This window comes from Micromys minutus (assembly GCF_963924665.1).
Source record: "Micromys minutus genome assembly, chromosome: 9".
Lineage (NCBI taxonomy): Eukaryota > Metazoa > Chordata > Mammalia > Rodentia > Muridae > Micromys > Micromys minutus.
The window spans coordinates 28,328,859-28,343,934 of record NC_137978.1 but is presented as its reverse complement, the minus strand read 5'-3'; the positions used below and the strand labels follow the sequence as shown (position 1 = coordinate 28,343,934).

Genomic DNA, 15,076 nt, shown 5'->3' with positions numbered 1-15,076 from the left:
TTAAAAAAAAAAAAAAAAAAAAAAAGAGCAGGTAGTCAGCAGTTAAGTGCACTTGCTGCTTTTGCAGGACCTGGGTTCAATTTCCAACACCCACATGGAAGCTCACAACTGTCTGTGACTCCAATCCTAGGGATCCAATGTCTTCCCCTGTCCTCCATAGACACTGTATGCATGTAGCACAGAGACAAACATACAAAACACCCATATACATTATATAAAAATAAGAAAACTCTAAAAAGAAAGAAAATCAAGAGTAGGTGCAAGATCATTCCCATCTCATTCTCCAAAGCAGGAATGACATTTCTTTTCTTTTTTTCTTTTTAAGATTTCTTTATTTTTATTTATATATGAGCACACTGTTGCTCTCTTCAGACACACCAGAAGAGAGCATCAGATCCCATTACAGATGGTTGTGAGCCACCATGTGGTTGCTGAGAATTGAACTCAGGATCTCTGGAAGATCAGCCAGTGCTCTTAACTGATGAGCCATCTCTGCAGCCCCGATCTTCATCTTCTGAATCACCTCCGTACCCAGTTTGCTTTTCTACTCTGAGCTCCTTCACCTTGCCTCAGTTTATAACTTACTATCACTTGTCCAATTCAGTGTGTGTGATTGATTGTATAGCTTCTTCATTGCTTGTTGGGAACAGTAGGAGTTGTTTTTAATGGTTTGATTTTCATGTAGCCCAGACTGAGAATTACCTTGAACTTTCAATGCTCCTGCCTCAGACTCCCAAGTGCTAGAATCTCAGGTATGCACCATCTGACCTAGCGTTCCTTTGGTTCTCTATTTCTTCAGAAGAACTCCTGTGTTAATATACATTTAAAAACTCATCTGTATTAACCTTTTAAAGATACTTACATACTTAATACATGTGCTGGTTTGTTTCTGTCAACTTGACACAAGCTAAAGTCACCTGGGAAGAGGGAACCTCAACAGAAGCCTTGCCTCTATCAGACAGTCCTGTGGGCATGTCTGTGGGGCATTTTCTTGGGTAATGATAGATGAAAGAGAACCCACTGTAGGTGGTGCCACCCAGGCAAGGTGGTCTTGTGTTGTAGAAGAATGCAGGCTGAGCCATCTGTAAAGTGTGAATCAGTAAGCACTATTCTTTCATGGTTTCTTGGCTTCCTCCATGACTGACGGTAACCTATAAGCCAAATAAACCCTTTCCTCCTGAACTTGTTCTGGTTGTGTTGTTTTATAGTAACGGAAAGGATGCTGTGATAAGGATAAAAAGTGTTTAATAAATAAATATATGCTTTCCTCTTGTTAATCTGTCTTAGGCATGTTAATCAAATTCTTGGGTTAAAAAAAAAAAAAAACAAAAATCATAAGCATACCTAAAATTAAAAGGGATGTTACTCGGTGCTAGAGGACTTGGTTATGGTACATGACCCTGGTTTGCCAAACAAACAACAAATAAGTTTTAAAACATCCAGAAAGGGGAGAGATTAAAATTCCTCTCCCTACCCCCAACACTTCCCAAAGTCTTCCTGGTTCCCTCAGTGTCTCAGTGTTCAGCAGGTCTTGGTGAATGAGTTACCGTCTCTTAATAGCATGGTTCCAGGAGAAGTCATAGTGGCTCAGATGAAGTGGGTCCTATTTCTCTGATTGTAGTTTAGCCACTGAAGGGTAAGGATTGATTCAAAAACCAAACAACAGGTTGAAAGTCGGTATATGTCAGGTCCTCGTGTGGTTTTCTGTAAACGTCACTCCATATGTATAGATGATACTGTATATTTATTTCCATTTTGTAGTTTATTTGCCGGCTACTTTTATATCAACTTGACACAATTGGGGTCATCTGAGAGGAGGGATTCTCAATTAAGAAAATACGTCCATAAGATTGGGCTATAAGCAGACAAGCCTATAGGGCATTTTCTTAATTATGGGGGAGGGCCCAGTCCACTGGGGATGGGGTTAACCCTGGGCTGGTACTCCTGGGTTCTATTAGAAAGCAGGATGAGCAAGCTACATGGAGCAAGCCAGTATGCTGCACCCATCCATGGCCTCTGCAGCAGCCCCTGCCTCCAGGTTCCCTTCCTGACTTCCTTCGATGATGAACAGTGATTTGGAAGTGTAAGCCAAATAAAACCTTTCCTCCCCAAGTTGTTTTGGTGATGGTGTTTCCTCACAGCCACAGTAACTCTAACCAGGACGCCTAGTAAGAGTCATACTTGAGATCTGAGCCTAACTCTGTCTGATTTCAAAGCTGTCTTTCCTCTGGAAGAGATAAAGAAAAGTGTTATGTAGGGGGGGGGGAAGTGCGCTATAATAACAGCTACTAAAAAAGATTTTAAAAAATGAATGGTATTTTAAAAAGAAAAAATAGCTACTACTTAGCAGCCATATGTCAGGCATTGTGCTGAAGGCTGTGCGTGCTCTCTCTGTCTGCATTCTCATAATAACTCCGTGATGAATGCCCTATTTTTTCCCCATTAAAAATGAAGAAACTGAAATTCAGAATCTTGCTCAAGAGCCCAGTTTGTGACTAAGAGAGTAAACCAGGTTTGCATCCAGATCTATGCACACTGAAGTCTGTACTTTTAAGCCCCTGGATTATATACCTTCCCTTGAGGCCATATATGTGAGAAGCCCATTATAACCTAAAAAGTGGGTATTTAATAATAGGTCAATCATGTAATGCTCTATAATTTGTGTATAATTTGAACAACATCTATCTTTCCCATTCTAGGATTATTGTGTTGACCATTGCATCCCAGTGTCTAACACAGAGTAACTGCCCAAGATCATTGCTGAACGAGTGGAGAGGTGCATGGTACGCCTTTCGTCTGAGCCATAACATTCTCAACCGCTGAAGGAACGGCTCCCATTCACTCACTTGACAAATGTTGACTGAGCCCAACAAACATGCAGAAAGAGCTGCATAGCTTTTGCCTTGAGCTCCGTGGTAGAAGAGATTAAAACAGAATTTCAAAGTCCACAATCTTAGTTATTTTTTTTAGGGTGAAGAGTACTGATCTAAGTCATACCTGACATAATTTAAGTCGTATCAAAACAAGGAGCTTCTCTTGGAGCTAGAAAGATGGTCGACAGTTAAAAGCATGTGCTGCCCTTCCAGAGGACCTGTGTTTGTTCTCTGGCACCCACATGGTGGCTCTTTCAGACACATAGTACATATACATACACTGAGACACACACATAAGAACTAAAATAAGTATTTAAAAAATAATAGCTTCTCTTTAGGAAAACAATGTAATACAATTAATAAAGTCCTACTTAAAACACACCATGCTTTTCTTCTTAATCTTAAGGCATCTTAATATCAGAGAAGGCTTAGGCTAGAATGACCAACTGGTCATTTACTTTTGCTTCTACATATTGCAGATAGGGAAACTGAGGGCCACAGCAGGAAGTGACCTGTTGGTGGACACGTAGTTCAAAGTTGCAAATGTTTTGCAAACGTTTATGGGGAATTTTCTTGGTATCAGACACCTGGTACACAGACAGGAATCTGACAGGTCCCCTTCCGAGACCTATGATCCTCAGGGGAGTCAGGAAGTCTGGTGGAAGCGACCTTTCAGTAAAAGCTACTGAGCAGTAACCAGATAAATGAAGCATCCAGAGCAGAGGACGGCAGGGCTAATGAGATTCCACAAATCACAGGCGACTAAGCATCAGGGAGGGCCTGGGAGAAAGCCACACTGAAGAACTGAAATGGCAGGAAGGTGAGGCCTGGGTGTTCTGAACAGAAAGGCTGCACATCAAAAGACCAGAGAGGAAGAGGATGCAGCAGGGAGAGAAAAGCAGTGGGTTAGCTGAGGTTGGAGGCTGCCAAGTCTTCTACCTGCTACATCTTCCCTCTAAATTGGCCAAATATTTATCTCCGGAGAGCGCTCGAACAAAAAGTGTTCCAGAGCTGTCCTAACTAATAAATGGACGCAATCTTCCCCAAACCTGTGCAGATAGAGAGAGGCAAGGAGGTCACACAATTGTAATTCCCCTCATATCCGCACCTGCAAAAGATTGGGCTTGGGGACTCATCTCCTCCACTAGCTTCGGAAATAAGTTTAACATCTATGGGACTCCATTTTTCACCAACAGAAAGTATTACCTAATTCACAGAGTTTCTGGAAGAATTTTTAAAAATAGCAATGCAACACAGGGATGGCCTCAATAAATAACTGGAGGTTGTGTTTGCATGCAAATATATGTGTAAGAATGATATATAACATTCGCGATAATATAACATCAGAGATACATAACATTAGAGGCAAAGAAATATGAACATATTTTATTTGAAGGTAAAAGTTGCTCTTTTCCCAGTAGAGACAAAAAAATCTATTATAAGCTTGCATAATTAAATAAAAATGCACATTTGTTATATTTATTCAATACTGCTAGATTGTATTCAACAGAGAAATTTTAAGATAACCTCCCTTTCTCTCTAGGAGTATATACATGTCTTTCTCTCTGCTCCTTTTTCCTCTCACTCTCTCTCTTCCCCTCCCCCAGTCTTCCTTAGTGACCCAAGCTGACCTCAAAATCGTGACCCTGCTACCTCTGCTCCCAGAGTTCTAAAATTACTGGTGTGCTCCACCGTGCCTATCTTACGCCTACCATTAATTTTCCATGGAAATTTCTAGACACCGTAGAAGATCCTGACTTTTTAAAAAAGATTTATTCATTTATTTTATGCATATGAGTACACTGTAACTGTCTTCAGACACACCAGAAGAGGGCATCGGATTCCATTACAGATGGTTGTGAGCCACCAGGTGGTTGCTGGGATTTGAACTCAGGACCTCTGGAAGAGCAGTCAGTGCTCTTAACCTCTGAGCCATCCCTCCAGTCCCGACCCTGACATCTTATAAAAAATTCTAGTAAAAATTAAAAATTTTTAACAGGGGGTTTACTTTAGTTTAAGATAGCCTGGAGCTTACTATCCCGTCTACACCAGCACCACATCTGTAGGAAATCCTCCTGCTTCAACCTTTGGAGTGCAAGGATCATAGGAGTATACCACCATACCTGGCTTAAAATTTAAACTTCAGTTTTAACACTTTTATTTTTACATTTACTTTAAAATGGGGAGAGCCTGGGGTAGCATTTGAATATCACATGTGTAGAAGTTGATTCTCTCCTTCCATCATGGGGGTTCAGAGGATTAAACTCAGGTCATCAGGTTTACTAGCAAGCTCATTTGAGATGAACAGCAATGGCCTAAAATTTAAACTTTGATACAGACTCAAACTGGTATTAGGCTGTAATGAGCAGAGGGGATTGTGAGTCTAATTCTGAAGCTTCTCCACAGATCTGCTCTAAGTGCTTGGCTCTCTACAGTTTTGTCTACAACTTTGTCTCTAGTGATGCACCCAACTTTTGAATGGGATCTGAATGGGGCAGTCCACTATCTGAGTCAGTGTCTTCATCTCTATGAAAAAGACTCCCCTGAACCTGTCTGAGGTAAACCAGGTGTTGGTAGAGTGTCTGGGGCAGGAATCATGAGTTCAAAGCCAACCTGGACTACACGCCAAGAAACCAAAACACAAAAACGAAAGAAAACCTGGCAAAGAAAATAAGAATACAATAATGTCTATCGAATAATGGATCGACACAATTAATTAAAACAGTAAAAATAATTTTTAGGCTAGTGAGATGGCTCTGGGGATAAAGACATGGTCACCAAGGCTGATGATCTGAGCTCAGTTCTGGGAACAAGAGAATGAACTTCTGCAAATTGTCCTCTGACCACTAGACTCTTGCCATGGCATATGTATAACCCCCACATTAAGTACATACATACGATAAAAAGAAGTAATTGTTACTCTCATTGAGTGAGAGCGTCTATAGTCCCTCCATTTAGAGGTGTTGCTCCCAAGCAGCCACTTTACCAACTAAGCCTTCCCAGTCACAGAGTTTGTCATTTCTGATGCAGCATTTCCTAGGGGACAGATAGCTAAGTTTACTAAGAAAGTGTGAAGGCCACATGGTGGCGTCTGCCTTCAATTCCCACATTTAGGGGGCAAAGGCGGGCAGATAGATCACTGTGAGTTCAAGGCCAGCCTAGTCTATATAGTAAATTCTATGCCAGCCAGGGATATATAGTGAGACCCGATCTCAAAAACCAAGCAAACAAAAGTCCCCAAAACAACATCAAAACATACATGAAATAATACCGTCTGATCACACTAGACAAGATGCTGGATACTCACTAAATAGAGAATGCCTGGCCTGTGCTGTTCAGACACATATCTCCAGATACCAGGAAAATAAGTATGAGCAAGACGTGATTCCAGAACCTTACTCCAGCTTTCAAGCCCTGGAGGAGCACACTGTTTAACGGGGCAGGGTGGGGATAAAGTACTTGCTTTTCTTATTTCCTATCGCCTGGTTTTTTTCAAGGTCAAATTATGAATCTTGGAACCTACAGAAAGTCTGAAAGAAACAAAAGCACAGCCAAGTTGATGATCTCCTCTCAGGGGTGGCCATTGTTAATATTTAAAATGTAGTTCCATACATTCCCTTTCTCTTCCCTCCCGGCATTCCCGCCTGTGTAGCGCCCATTGCTCCTCTGGAAGTCAGGGTCTCTCGTTCTTTAGTTGTTGTGGTTTGTTGTTGATGGTTTTACTGATATATTCCCAGTGCTGGGGGTCAGATCCCAGGGCCAAGGCAAGCACTTGATCACCAATGTATAACTCCAGCTCTCAGCCTTTAAAAAAGAAATGTGAGGTTTTTCCTATGTACAGTAGGAAATATATCTTTCCCTTACAACTCAGGTCCTCAGTTTCCCTAGCAAGCGCTTTGCCCACTGAGTCATTTTCCCAGCCCTAACATGTTTTAGCTAGAGTATAACATTGATTCATTGAGGGCTGGAGCAATGGCTCAGTGGTTAAGAGCACTGACTGCTCTTCCAGAGGTCCTGAGTTCAATTCCCAGCAACCACATGGTGGCTCACAACCATCTGTAATGGGATCTGATGCCCTTTTCTGATGTCTGAAGACAGCTACAGTGTACTTATATAAATAAAATAAGCAAATCTTTAAAAAAATCTGTTTTATTAAAATCAATGAGCTAGAAATGTATAGTATTAATAATGCTTAATAATGTGTGTATGTGTGTGTGTGTGTGTGTGTGTGTGTGTGTGATATGCTGGGGATTGATTGTTGGTTCCAGGTCATTATACATTCCAGACAAGTGCTGTGATACTGAACTGTATCCTCAACCCCACGTAATGAATTCCCCCTGGTGGAGATTGACAGTATATAGACACGTATAAACACTTATTGGATTCAGATGACTGGAATTACAATTAGTAAATGCCATAGTAATTAATTAATGACCTAGCAATCCCAAAACTTCAGTGCACCCTACTCTCACATCCTTTACTCTGTTTTTATCCTTCAATAAAATAATCAGATCCGAAAGACCACACTGAACTAGTGGGGAGATGGGAGCGTGTTTATGTCTGTATGATGTGTGTAGGTGTTTGTATGTGGGTGTGCATATATTTATGTGCACACTGCTTTTTGAAACAGGGTCTTTCACTGAACATAAAACTCTTGAATTCAGCTAGGCTGACTGGTCAATGAGCCTCAGAGATGTGCCTGTCTCCAAACCTCCACCACCCCTAGTTACATTGTTGCTGGGGACTTCCAAACTCTGGTCCTCATGTATACTTGCACAACAAGGGTCTTACTAACTAAGCAGACTGTCCAGACCCCCTACCTCATCCTAGGTTTGGTTTTTGTTTTTTGTCAACCTGACACAAGCTAGGCTATCTGGGAAGAGGAACCCCAACTGAGAAAATACCTCCATAAGACTGGCCTAAAAGGGAAGCCTATGGAAGGGATTGGTGTAGGAGGGTTCGGCCCATTGTGGGAGGGGCCACCCCTGGGCTGGTGGCCTTGGGATATGTAAGAGCAAACTGAACCAGCCAGGAGGAGCAAGCCAGCAAGCAGCACGCCTCCAGGGCCCCTGCTCCATCTCCTGCCTTGATTTCTTTCAGTGATGGACTGTGATATTTAAGTGTAAGATGGAATAAACTGTTTCCTCACCAAGCCGCCTCTGCCTCCGAGTGCCAGGATTAAAGGCGTACATCACCACTGCCCAGCTGACTTTTTTTTTCTTTTTTAAACAGAGTTCCTCCCTTCCTCCCTCTACTGACTCATTTATTTATGAGACTGAATATGTACTGGGTAATAAAAATAATGAAATCTCTTCCTTCGTGGAGTTTATATGCTGACTGGAGAGTAAGATGATAATGTTTAAACAAAACAACGCAGAGATACAACATGTAAAATAATAGCAGGGAAATTATAATGTTATGAAGAAAGTGAAGAGGTGCTAAGGTAGTGTTGAGACAGAATAGCCAGCCTCTGTGCTGAGACTACATTTGATCAAGTGACGGGATGAGGAGAGTGAGGCACACCCCAATGGGCTACAGCAGCAGAAAACCACAGAGACTATGAGCGAGAACTGTGCACCAGAGCACATAGATCCCACTGCAGCCACATGGAGCTGGGATGATCACCCCTGTCTTATGCACACTGACAAGTAAGCCAGGGACATGACTTAGCTTCAGAGACCTTACCGGGCACGTGCAAGACACCGGGCTTGATTTACCACAAAAGTAAATTTCAAAGTAAAAGAAGAAAATCAGTGAAGTTAGTAAATTACACACAGTCACCCACTGAGCGAATGGCAGAATCCGAGCATGAATTCTCACACATCCGAAGCCTCGCTCTTGCCTCCTCACCCCTGCAGCCTCCAGAGAGATCCTCACCATCGGTTTGTACTTGAGCTCTGGAAAGGCCAGCTGGACCGGGTCCCTTCGGTTCGGGCATCTGTCCAGGGCGATTCTTCCCCAGGCTCAGCATGTCCAAGTGTCCCTGATTCACAGATGGTCTCAATTGCTTATCAGTCGGAGGCCTGAGCAGCAGGGTGTTCCTCGGTCCTGCTGGGCTGTCCCCAGTGTGTCTATGCCAGCTGGGTACAAAGGCCCTTTGTGTAAGAATGTCTCTCCAGCCAAGTTTTCATAGACGAGTCTGAGAGCTAACAGAATTAACATTCACACGCGTACATACCTTGTGACTCCTGCATCATTCAGACCCTCATTGGAATTCCAGTTTCTTTCCTCCAGATTTTATATCTCCACAATGGTGGCTGCTGTGGTCATTAGTTTTCCCTTCATATCTGTCGGTGTTGTCAGTATGATGATTCTCCCATTTTCTCTGTCAATACTCCTGACTATGGTAATGTGCCAGTCCCTGGGAAAGCTCCGGGTTTCTACATGTTCATGTTGTTCCAGCAGTCACTGGCATCATTGTCTGCAGCCACACGACACTTGGCAGCATTCAACAGCGACCACCGAATGCTTTATGAAGAAACAAGACCTAGACTTGACAAGATTCTCTGCCACCATGCATTGTAGAACTCAGGGGGAAATGACCTTATTTCTCTGGGACTCAGTTTCCCCATCTCTACAAAGAAGGGTGCCTTCTAAGGGCTCCATGCCCTCTCAGTAGTACTGTGATGCTCTGTGGCCTGGAATATTCTAAGGGAAAGGAAAAAGCAAGGACCTGTTTCTGTATCTGCTTCACAGAGGCATTTGGATTAGATGACCTCTCCAGACCCTTTTGCTTTTGATATTAAATGCATGTAAGATGTACTTTCCTGAAGGTTACCAAGCTAGAAGGCCTCTCACTTACTTGGCTCATGGGAAGGGAGGCTGTGGAGGACAGCCAAAGTGGTGCAAAAAAAAAAAAAGACTTTTGAAATAATATGGTCCTGGCTTCAGATTCTACATTTGCCACCTTAGTAGTCACATGGCCTCTTCTGCCTCTTTGGGCTTTGGGAAAAGGGAGAACTACTTTTCAGAGGTGAACTGAGGCTCCGGCAGGATCATGCCGAAGAAACCAGTGCTTAGTTACCGTTACTTAAGGTACCAGGTACAGCTGAGCGAGAAGGGGGCAGGGAAGAATGCAGGAAATTGGAGGTTTGTTTGTTTTTTTCCTTTCCTTCCAAGAGGTTGTGGTTTTTTTTCTTCTTTCTTTCTTTCTTTAGGTTCTTTTGTAACCCAGTTTGACCTTGAACTTGCTAAGTAGCTAAGACTAGATTTGCATTCCTTTACTCAATGAAGGGATTACAGATATTTTGTTTTTTATAATTAAAATCATGTTTGTTATTTAAAAAAATAAAGGTAAAACCATCTGTCTGTCCTTTATTACCTTATAACCAAAATGCAAATTATTACCATTTGCATTTTAGTATATTTTCTTCTATTATTCTTCCTACACATAGACATATATGACACAATGACAAAATATACCTTACATATAAATTTTTTTGTTTTTATATAACATTAGGTATATTTACATATTTAGGCTAAACAAATTCCTGTAACATATAAAACTTCTTATTATTTACTTATTCACTTAATTAGGTCTTTGAGGCAGGGTCTCATATAGCCCAGACCCATCTCAAACTTGCTGTTTCCAAGGATAACTAGAACTCTTACCCTTCTCTGCCCTCTTCCTAAGTGCTGGAATTACAGGCAGGCACCAACACACTCAGCTTTCTCTATGGATTTAATTGAGCACTTCTAGTGTGCCAAGGGCTTGGTCAGGTACAGCTCTCATAGCTGAAATCGGTGTGGCTCTGATATCTTTGTATACACACATACACACACACACACACACACACACACACACACACACACACAGTGCCCTTCTGTAAAGCTCTCACAGAGTGTCCACTGAACCTGTACTTTGCATTCTAAACCTGAGCTACACTCCTTCCTGGGGAATTTCCAAAATGTCACCAATACCTTTCTATTGCCATCCTACTCTTTCATCTACTCTTGGGCCTCCTGTGGTCAGGCTTCCAGCCCCATCCCTCTGCTGAACCAACTATTGGCCTTTCTGACTGTGGAAGACACTAGCCAGATCATGCCTTCGTCTTCCAACTGTTTTCTATACTGCTGTGGTGGAGCTCAAACCAGAGTATCACTCATGCTAGACAAATGTCCCATCCCTGAGTTATACCCCAAGTCCTCACATCTGCTTCCCCTGCCCCTTTCCTTTTACTTATATTTTATTAGGTTTTTTAATTAGCTTGCAAATCTCAACTGCTGTTGACACTCACTGCTTAACTTGGGGAAAATCATTCGGCCTCTCTTCCCTTAACCTTTTTCCTCAAATGAAATAGCAAAAAACAAAACAACAAAAAACCCAACCATCTAAACAAACAAACAAACAAACAACAACAAAAATCCCTGCACTATATATGATTATATGTCCAAAAAGTTAACTAAAAGATCAGGTTATTAAAAATTTAGGCACAGTAGCATACATCTATAATCCCTGTCCTTTGAAGGTGTAGGCAGAAGACTGAGAAATCCAAGGTCGTCCTCAGCTACATAACTGAATCTGAGGATACCTTTCAGGGTTGGAGGATAGGAAAATGGGAGATACATTGAAAAGTGTTAGAGTATAAAGGTTGGAGGAGGTTAATGGAAAGGAAACTCCATCTACGGATCTGATTGAAGACTTTCTTGTGGGGTGGCTTTAGGGTCCCCCACTTTCCTGTAAGTAGCCCTTCATCCACACTCTAGAAGCAAGCCCAGTAAACTACTCATTCCCAGTGGGTTAGCACTTTCCTTTGTCTATAAGGAGAAGACAAATGTTCCCTAGGGAAGGAATTATCCCAACAACTTCAACGGGAGCATTGTAAAATGTGTATCAGAAGAGATTGGTTGAAACTGGGTGTGGTGCCAGACAATGGGAGGTAGAGGCAAGTGATAACAGGTTCAAGGTCAGCGAGTGTTGCAAGAAACCTTGTCTCAAAACAAGACCTGGTCTGGTGGCAAATGCCTTAGTTCTACAGAGACTAGTGAGTTCGAGGTTAAGACTAGCCAAGGCTACAAAGAGAGACTCTGTCTCAAACAAAACAAAACAAAGCCTGGGGCAGTGGCACACACCTTTAATCCCAGCACATAGGAGGCAGAAGCAGGTGGATCTCCATGAGTTGGAGGCCAGCCTGATCTACAGAGAGAGTTCTAGGACAGCCAGAGCACACAGAGAAACCGTGTCTCCGAAAACCAAACCAAACCAAACCAAATCAACCAACTAACCAAACAAACAGCGAAAAGAGATTGCAGGGAAGAAAAAGTAGTAGAGAAACCATCCAAGTCACTGTGGTGTGCACGTGCGAGAGAGTAGGTGGTGGGGGAGGGGCAGCGCTGTGGGAGGTTGATCAAAGCACCGTCTGCATCTGCATATATTCACATCCTCAGCAGGGGTGACACTTTCTGACACCAGATCTCAAGTAATCCAGCAGGCCTCACACTTGCTTTATAGATGAGACTGGTCTTGAGCTACATATTTTTCCTCCTCCTCATCCCAAGTACTGCTGGAATTATAGGCAAAAGTCACCACACTATTCTGAATATATTTTGAAGATAGAACCAGTTAGACCTGCTGATAGATTAGAGAGAGAAGAAAAAAAATTAAGGAATTGAAGATAATTCGCAGACTTTGCGAGTGGATGGTCTGCTCCAGACAGAGAAGTCCAGAGGCCTGGAGGATATACCTCAGCTGTGTTTCCACCAAAAGTATGGGTGAGCTGGGGTCTAGTTTATATGTCAGTCACTGAATCGGGCTAGAACTAGTGCGTGCCTAACCCTCCCAATTCTGACCACTTTAACAGTATTTGGTCCCTGTAAGCTGGGAACAGGCTTCAGAAGAGGGAGACCCACTAGCCAACTTCTCCAACCACAGAACCAGTTCCTCAGCATAGCTCTCTGACCTCTTCTCTTCTTTCTCTCTCTCTCTCTCCTCTCCCCGCCTCCCCATGGAGTAATTACATAAGATAAGCTTTTGACCTCAACAATTGGGCTTTGGCCCTTTTGGGGAAAGACCACACCAACAATTTCTTCTTAGGGTATTATTACTGTTATTTGGTATGTGACAAAAACCCAGTCCTTCCACTCTGTAGTCCTACCCTGGGCTCCTCCCAGGCAGCCATCGCCTTTAAAGTACAAGAGCATCAGAGAGGGCCACGGTCACAGAGTTCACAGAGTGTTAGCTGACTGACCCAGGCTTCCTGGGAGAAGTGGCTACCTTGCAGCTGCTCCCCTGCCTGGACTTGCTTCTTTACTCCAGTCACAAGGGTGACCTCTTCTAATCCTCTTGGAGCTAGAGGATAAAAGCCAGTTCTTTCCTGACTCCAAGGTACATTTCAGAAACATTTATCAGTAAAACCCTTGGGTATTTTACTCCTTCCACATTGGACAAGTGGAGCTCTGTCCCCGGGGGAAGCTCCTGCAGGCCCATGCATGTTCTTCTTGCCTCTGGCTGGAGGGATGAGGGTTTGGGTCCCAGCCAGGCCAAGCAGGGAGGTGGCCAAGGAACCAGTGGTCAGAAGCTGCAGTCACACGGGGCTCACTGGAAGGTTAGTCAGGAAAGGGGTCACCAACCTGTCCTTGGTGGACAGGTTCCTCCACAGCAAATCAAGGGGTTGAGGGTCCTTGCCAGCCACTAAACACTTTTCTGGTCATCTCTCTTGTATTCCTATCTTTGCTCCCCTGGTACCACCACCCCCCACCCACTCTTCACCAAAATCCCAGCAGCCTCTTAGATAGGCTTCCTATCTCTAGCCTCGAATCTGAGCAGTCTCACAATCTAATTTTCTTTTCCATGTTTGGAATTTTGAGACAGTATAGCCCAGGCTGGTCTAAAACTCCATGTAGCTCAGGCTGGCCTCCAACCCAGCCTCCTGAGTGCTGTGTTGGAATGATAGGTCTATGAATCATTGCACTTGTAAGGGTCTGGCCTGGTACTTGCTGTGTAACTCAGTGCTGGAATTAGCACACGAGCAAATACTCCCAGCTCTCAATCCATCCTTACGCGTGTGTTCCACTGTTTTTCCAAGACAGCTCAGCCCTAGTCTCTCTCTGCTTACCACTTTCACTACCTCCCAACTGCTTCCAGCAAAAAACCAGGTCCCACAGCCACAGCCTCCTGAGCTAGTCCTCTTTCCTGCCCAGTGTCAGAAGTTAGTCGCCCTGCCACAATTCCCAGGTGTTCCTGAGACATTCCGGGGAGAAATTCGAATGAGGTGAACTCCAAGGTCCTCCAAGTGCTTGAGTTTTATGGAGCACAGAGTCGTGCTAACCTCACCAGAGGTGGTGGCACTTTGACTCTGGGTTCACTTGCTTCTGTTTTCAGAGTGAAGGGATGACTGAACAACACTGAGCACACCTACTAAGTGCAGTACCATGCACACCTTGTCCTTTTTAGCTCTCATAATAATCTTTCAACCTCCATGTTCTTTTACCAGAGAAGAAATCCAAACACAGACCCAAGGCCACAGCTGGATTTGAACTATGAACCTTCTGTTTCTGATTGGGTTACAAAGGGGGAAAGTTAGTCTGACCTCCTTTGCAGCTGGCGACTGAGAAGGAACAGGGGTACCCTGGTCCGGGACAGCTTACCGCCATCTTCGAACTCCTCCCGGAAGTAGACTTGCCTCCTCTTCCCCTGCGTCCTAAAGGTGCAGGTCAGCAGCAGCAGAGGCAGCAGTGCCAGGCTTTTCATCTTCATAGTCCCGTAGAGACGCCTCGGAGAGGTGCTACCCAGCCAGGCGCTTTGTGCTGTCTCTTACCTTGACCCTGGGGTTCTGGCTGAGATCACCTGTTCCAGCACCTGGCCGCCTCCCATTCGTGGCCGGAGTCAGGGCAATGAAGGCTGCAGCCAATGGATGGGGACCACGAGCTGAGACTGTTGGAGGAGCTCTGACTTTGTGTCAAGGGAGCTACAGGGCAGGGTTCTCCAGAGTGTGGGGGAGTGGCAGGACCAGCTGAGGCTAGCCTCTAGAGAGTCCTGTGAGCCTGCTCAACTGTGGAGTAGTTTAACTCAAAGTGTTCTCAATATGATTCCTTCCCTGATCCAACTCCTTTCCTCCTCCCCTCCTTCCCTCCCTCCATCCATCCATCCATCCATCCATCCATCCACCCATCCACCCATCCACTCACCCACCCACCATCCACTGGGCCAGTGAAGAAACTATGATAGCAGTGTGGTGCCTGTTTATTTGAACAAAACCATGCAA

At 43.9% G+C, this 15,076-nt stretch overlaps 1 protein-coding gene across 1 annotated transcript in view; it reads right to left on the bottom strand.

Annotated features, from left to right (window-relative positions):
- LOC308424134 (calreticulin-like) overlaps window positions 1–14,562 on the bottom strand; it is a gene marked incomplete at its 5' end in the record, with an annotated part of 32,854 nt that extends 18,292 nt beyond the window's left edge. The window contains one exon of the mRNA XM_080921028.1: window positions 14,460–14,562. Coding sequence (XP_080777154.1) covers window positions 14,460–14,562 — 103 coding nt within the window. The remainder of the gene's footprint in view (window positions 1–14,459) is intronic.
- Window positions 14,563–15,076: the final 514 nt, after the last annotated feature.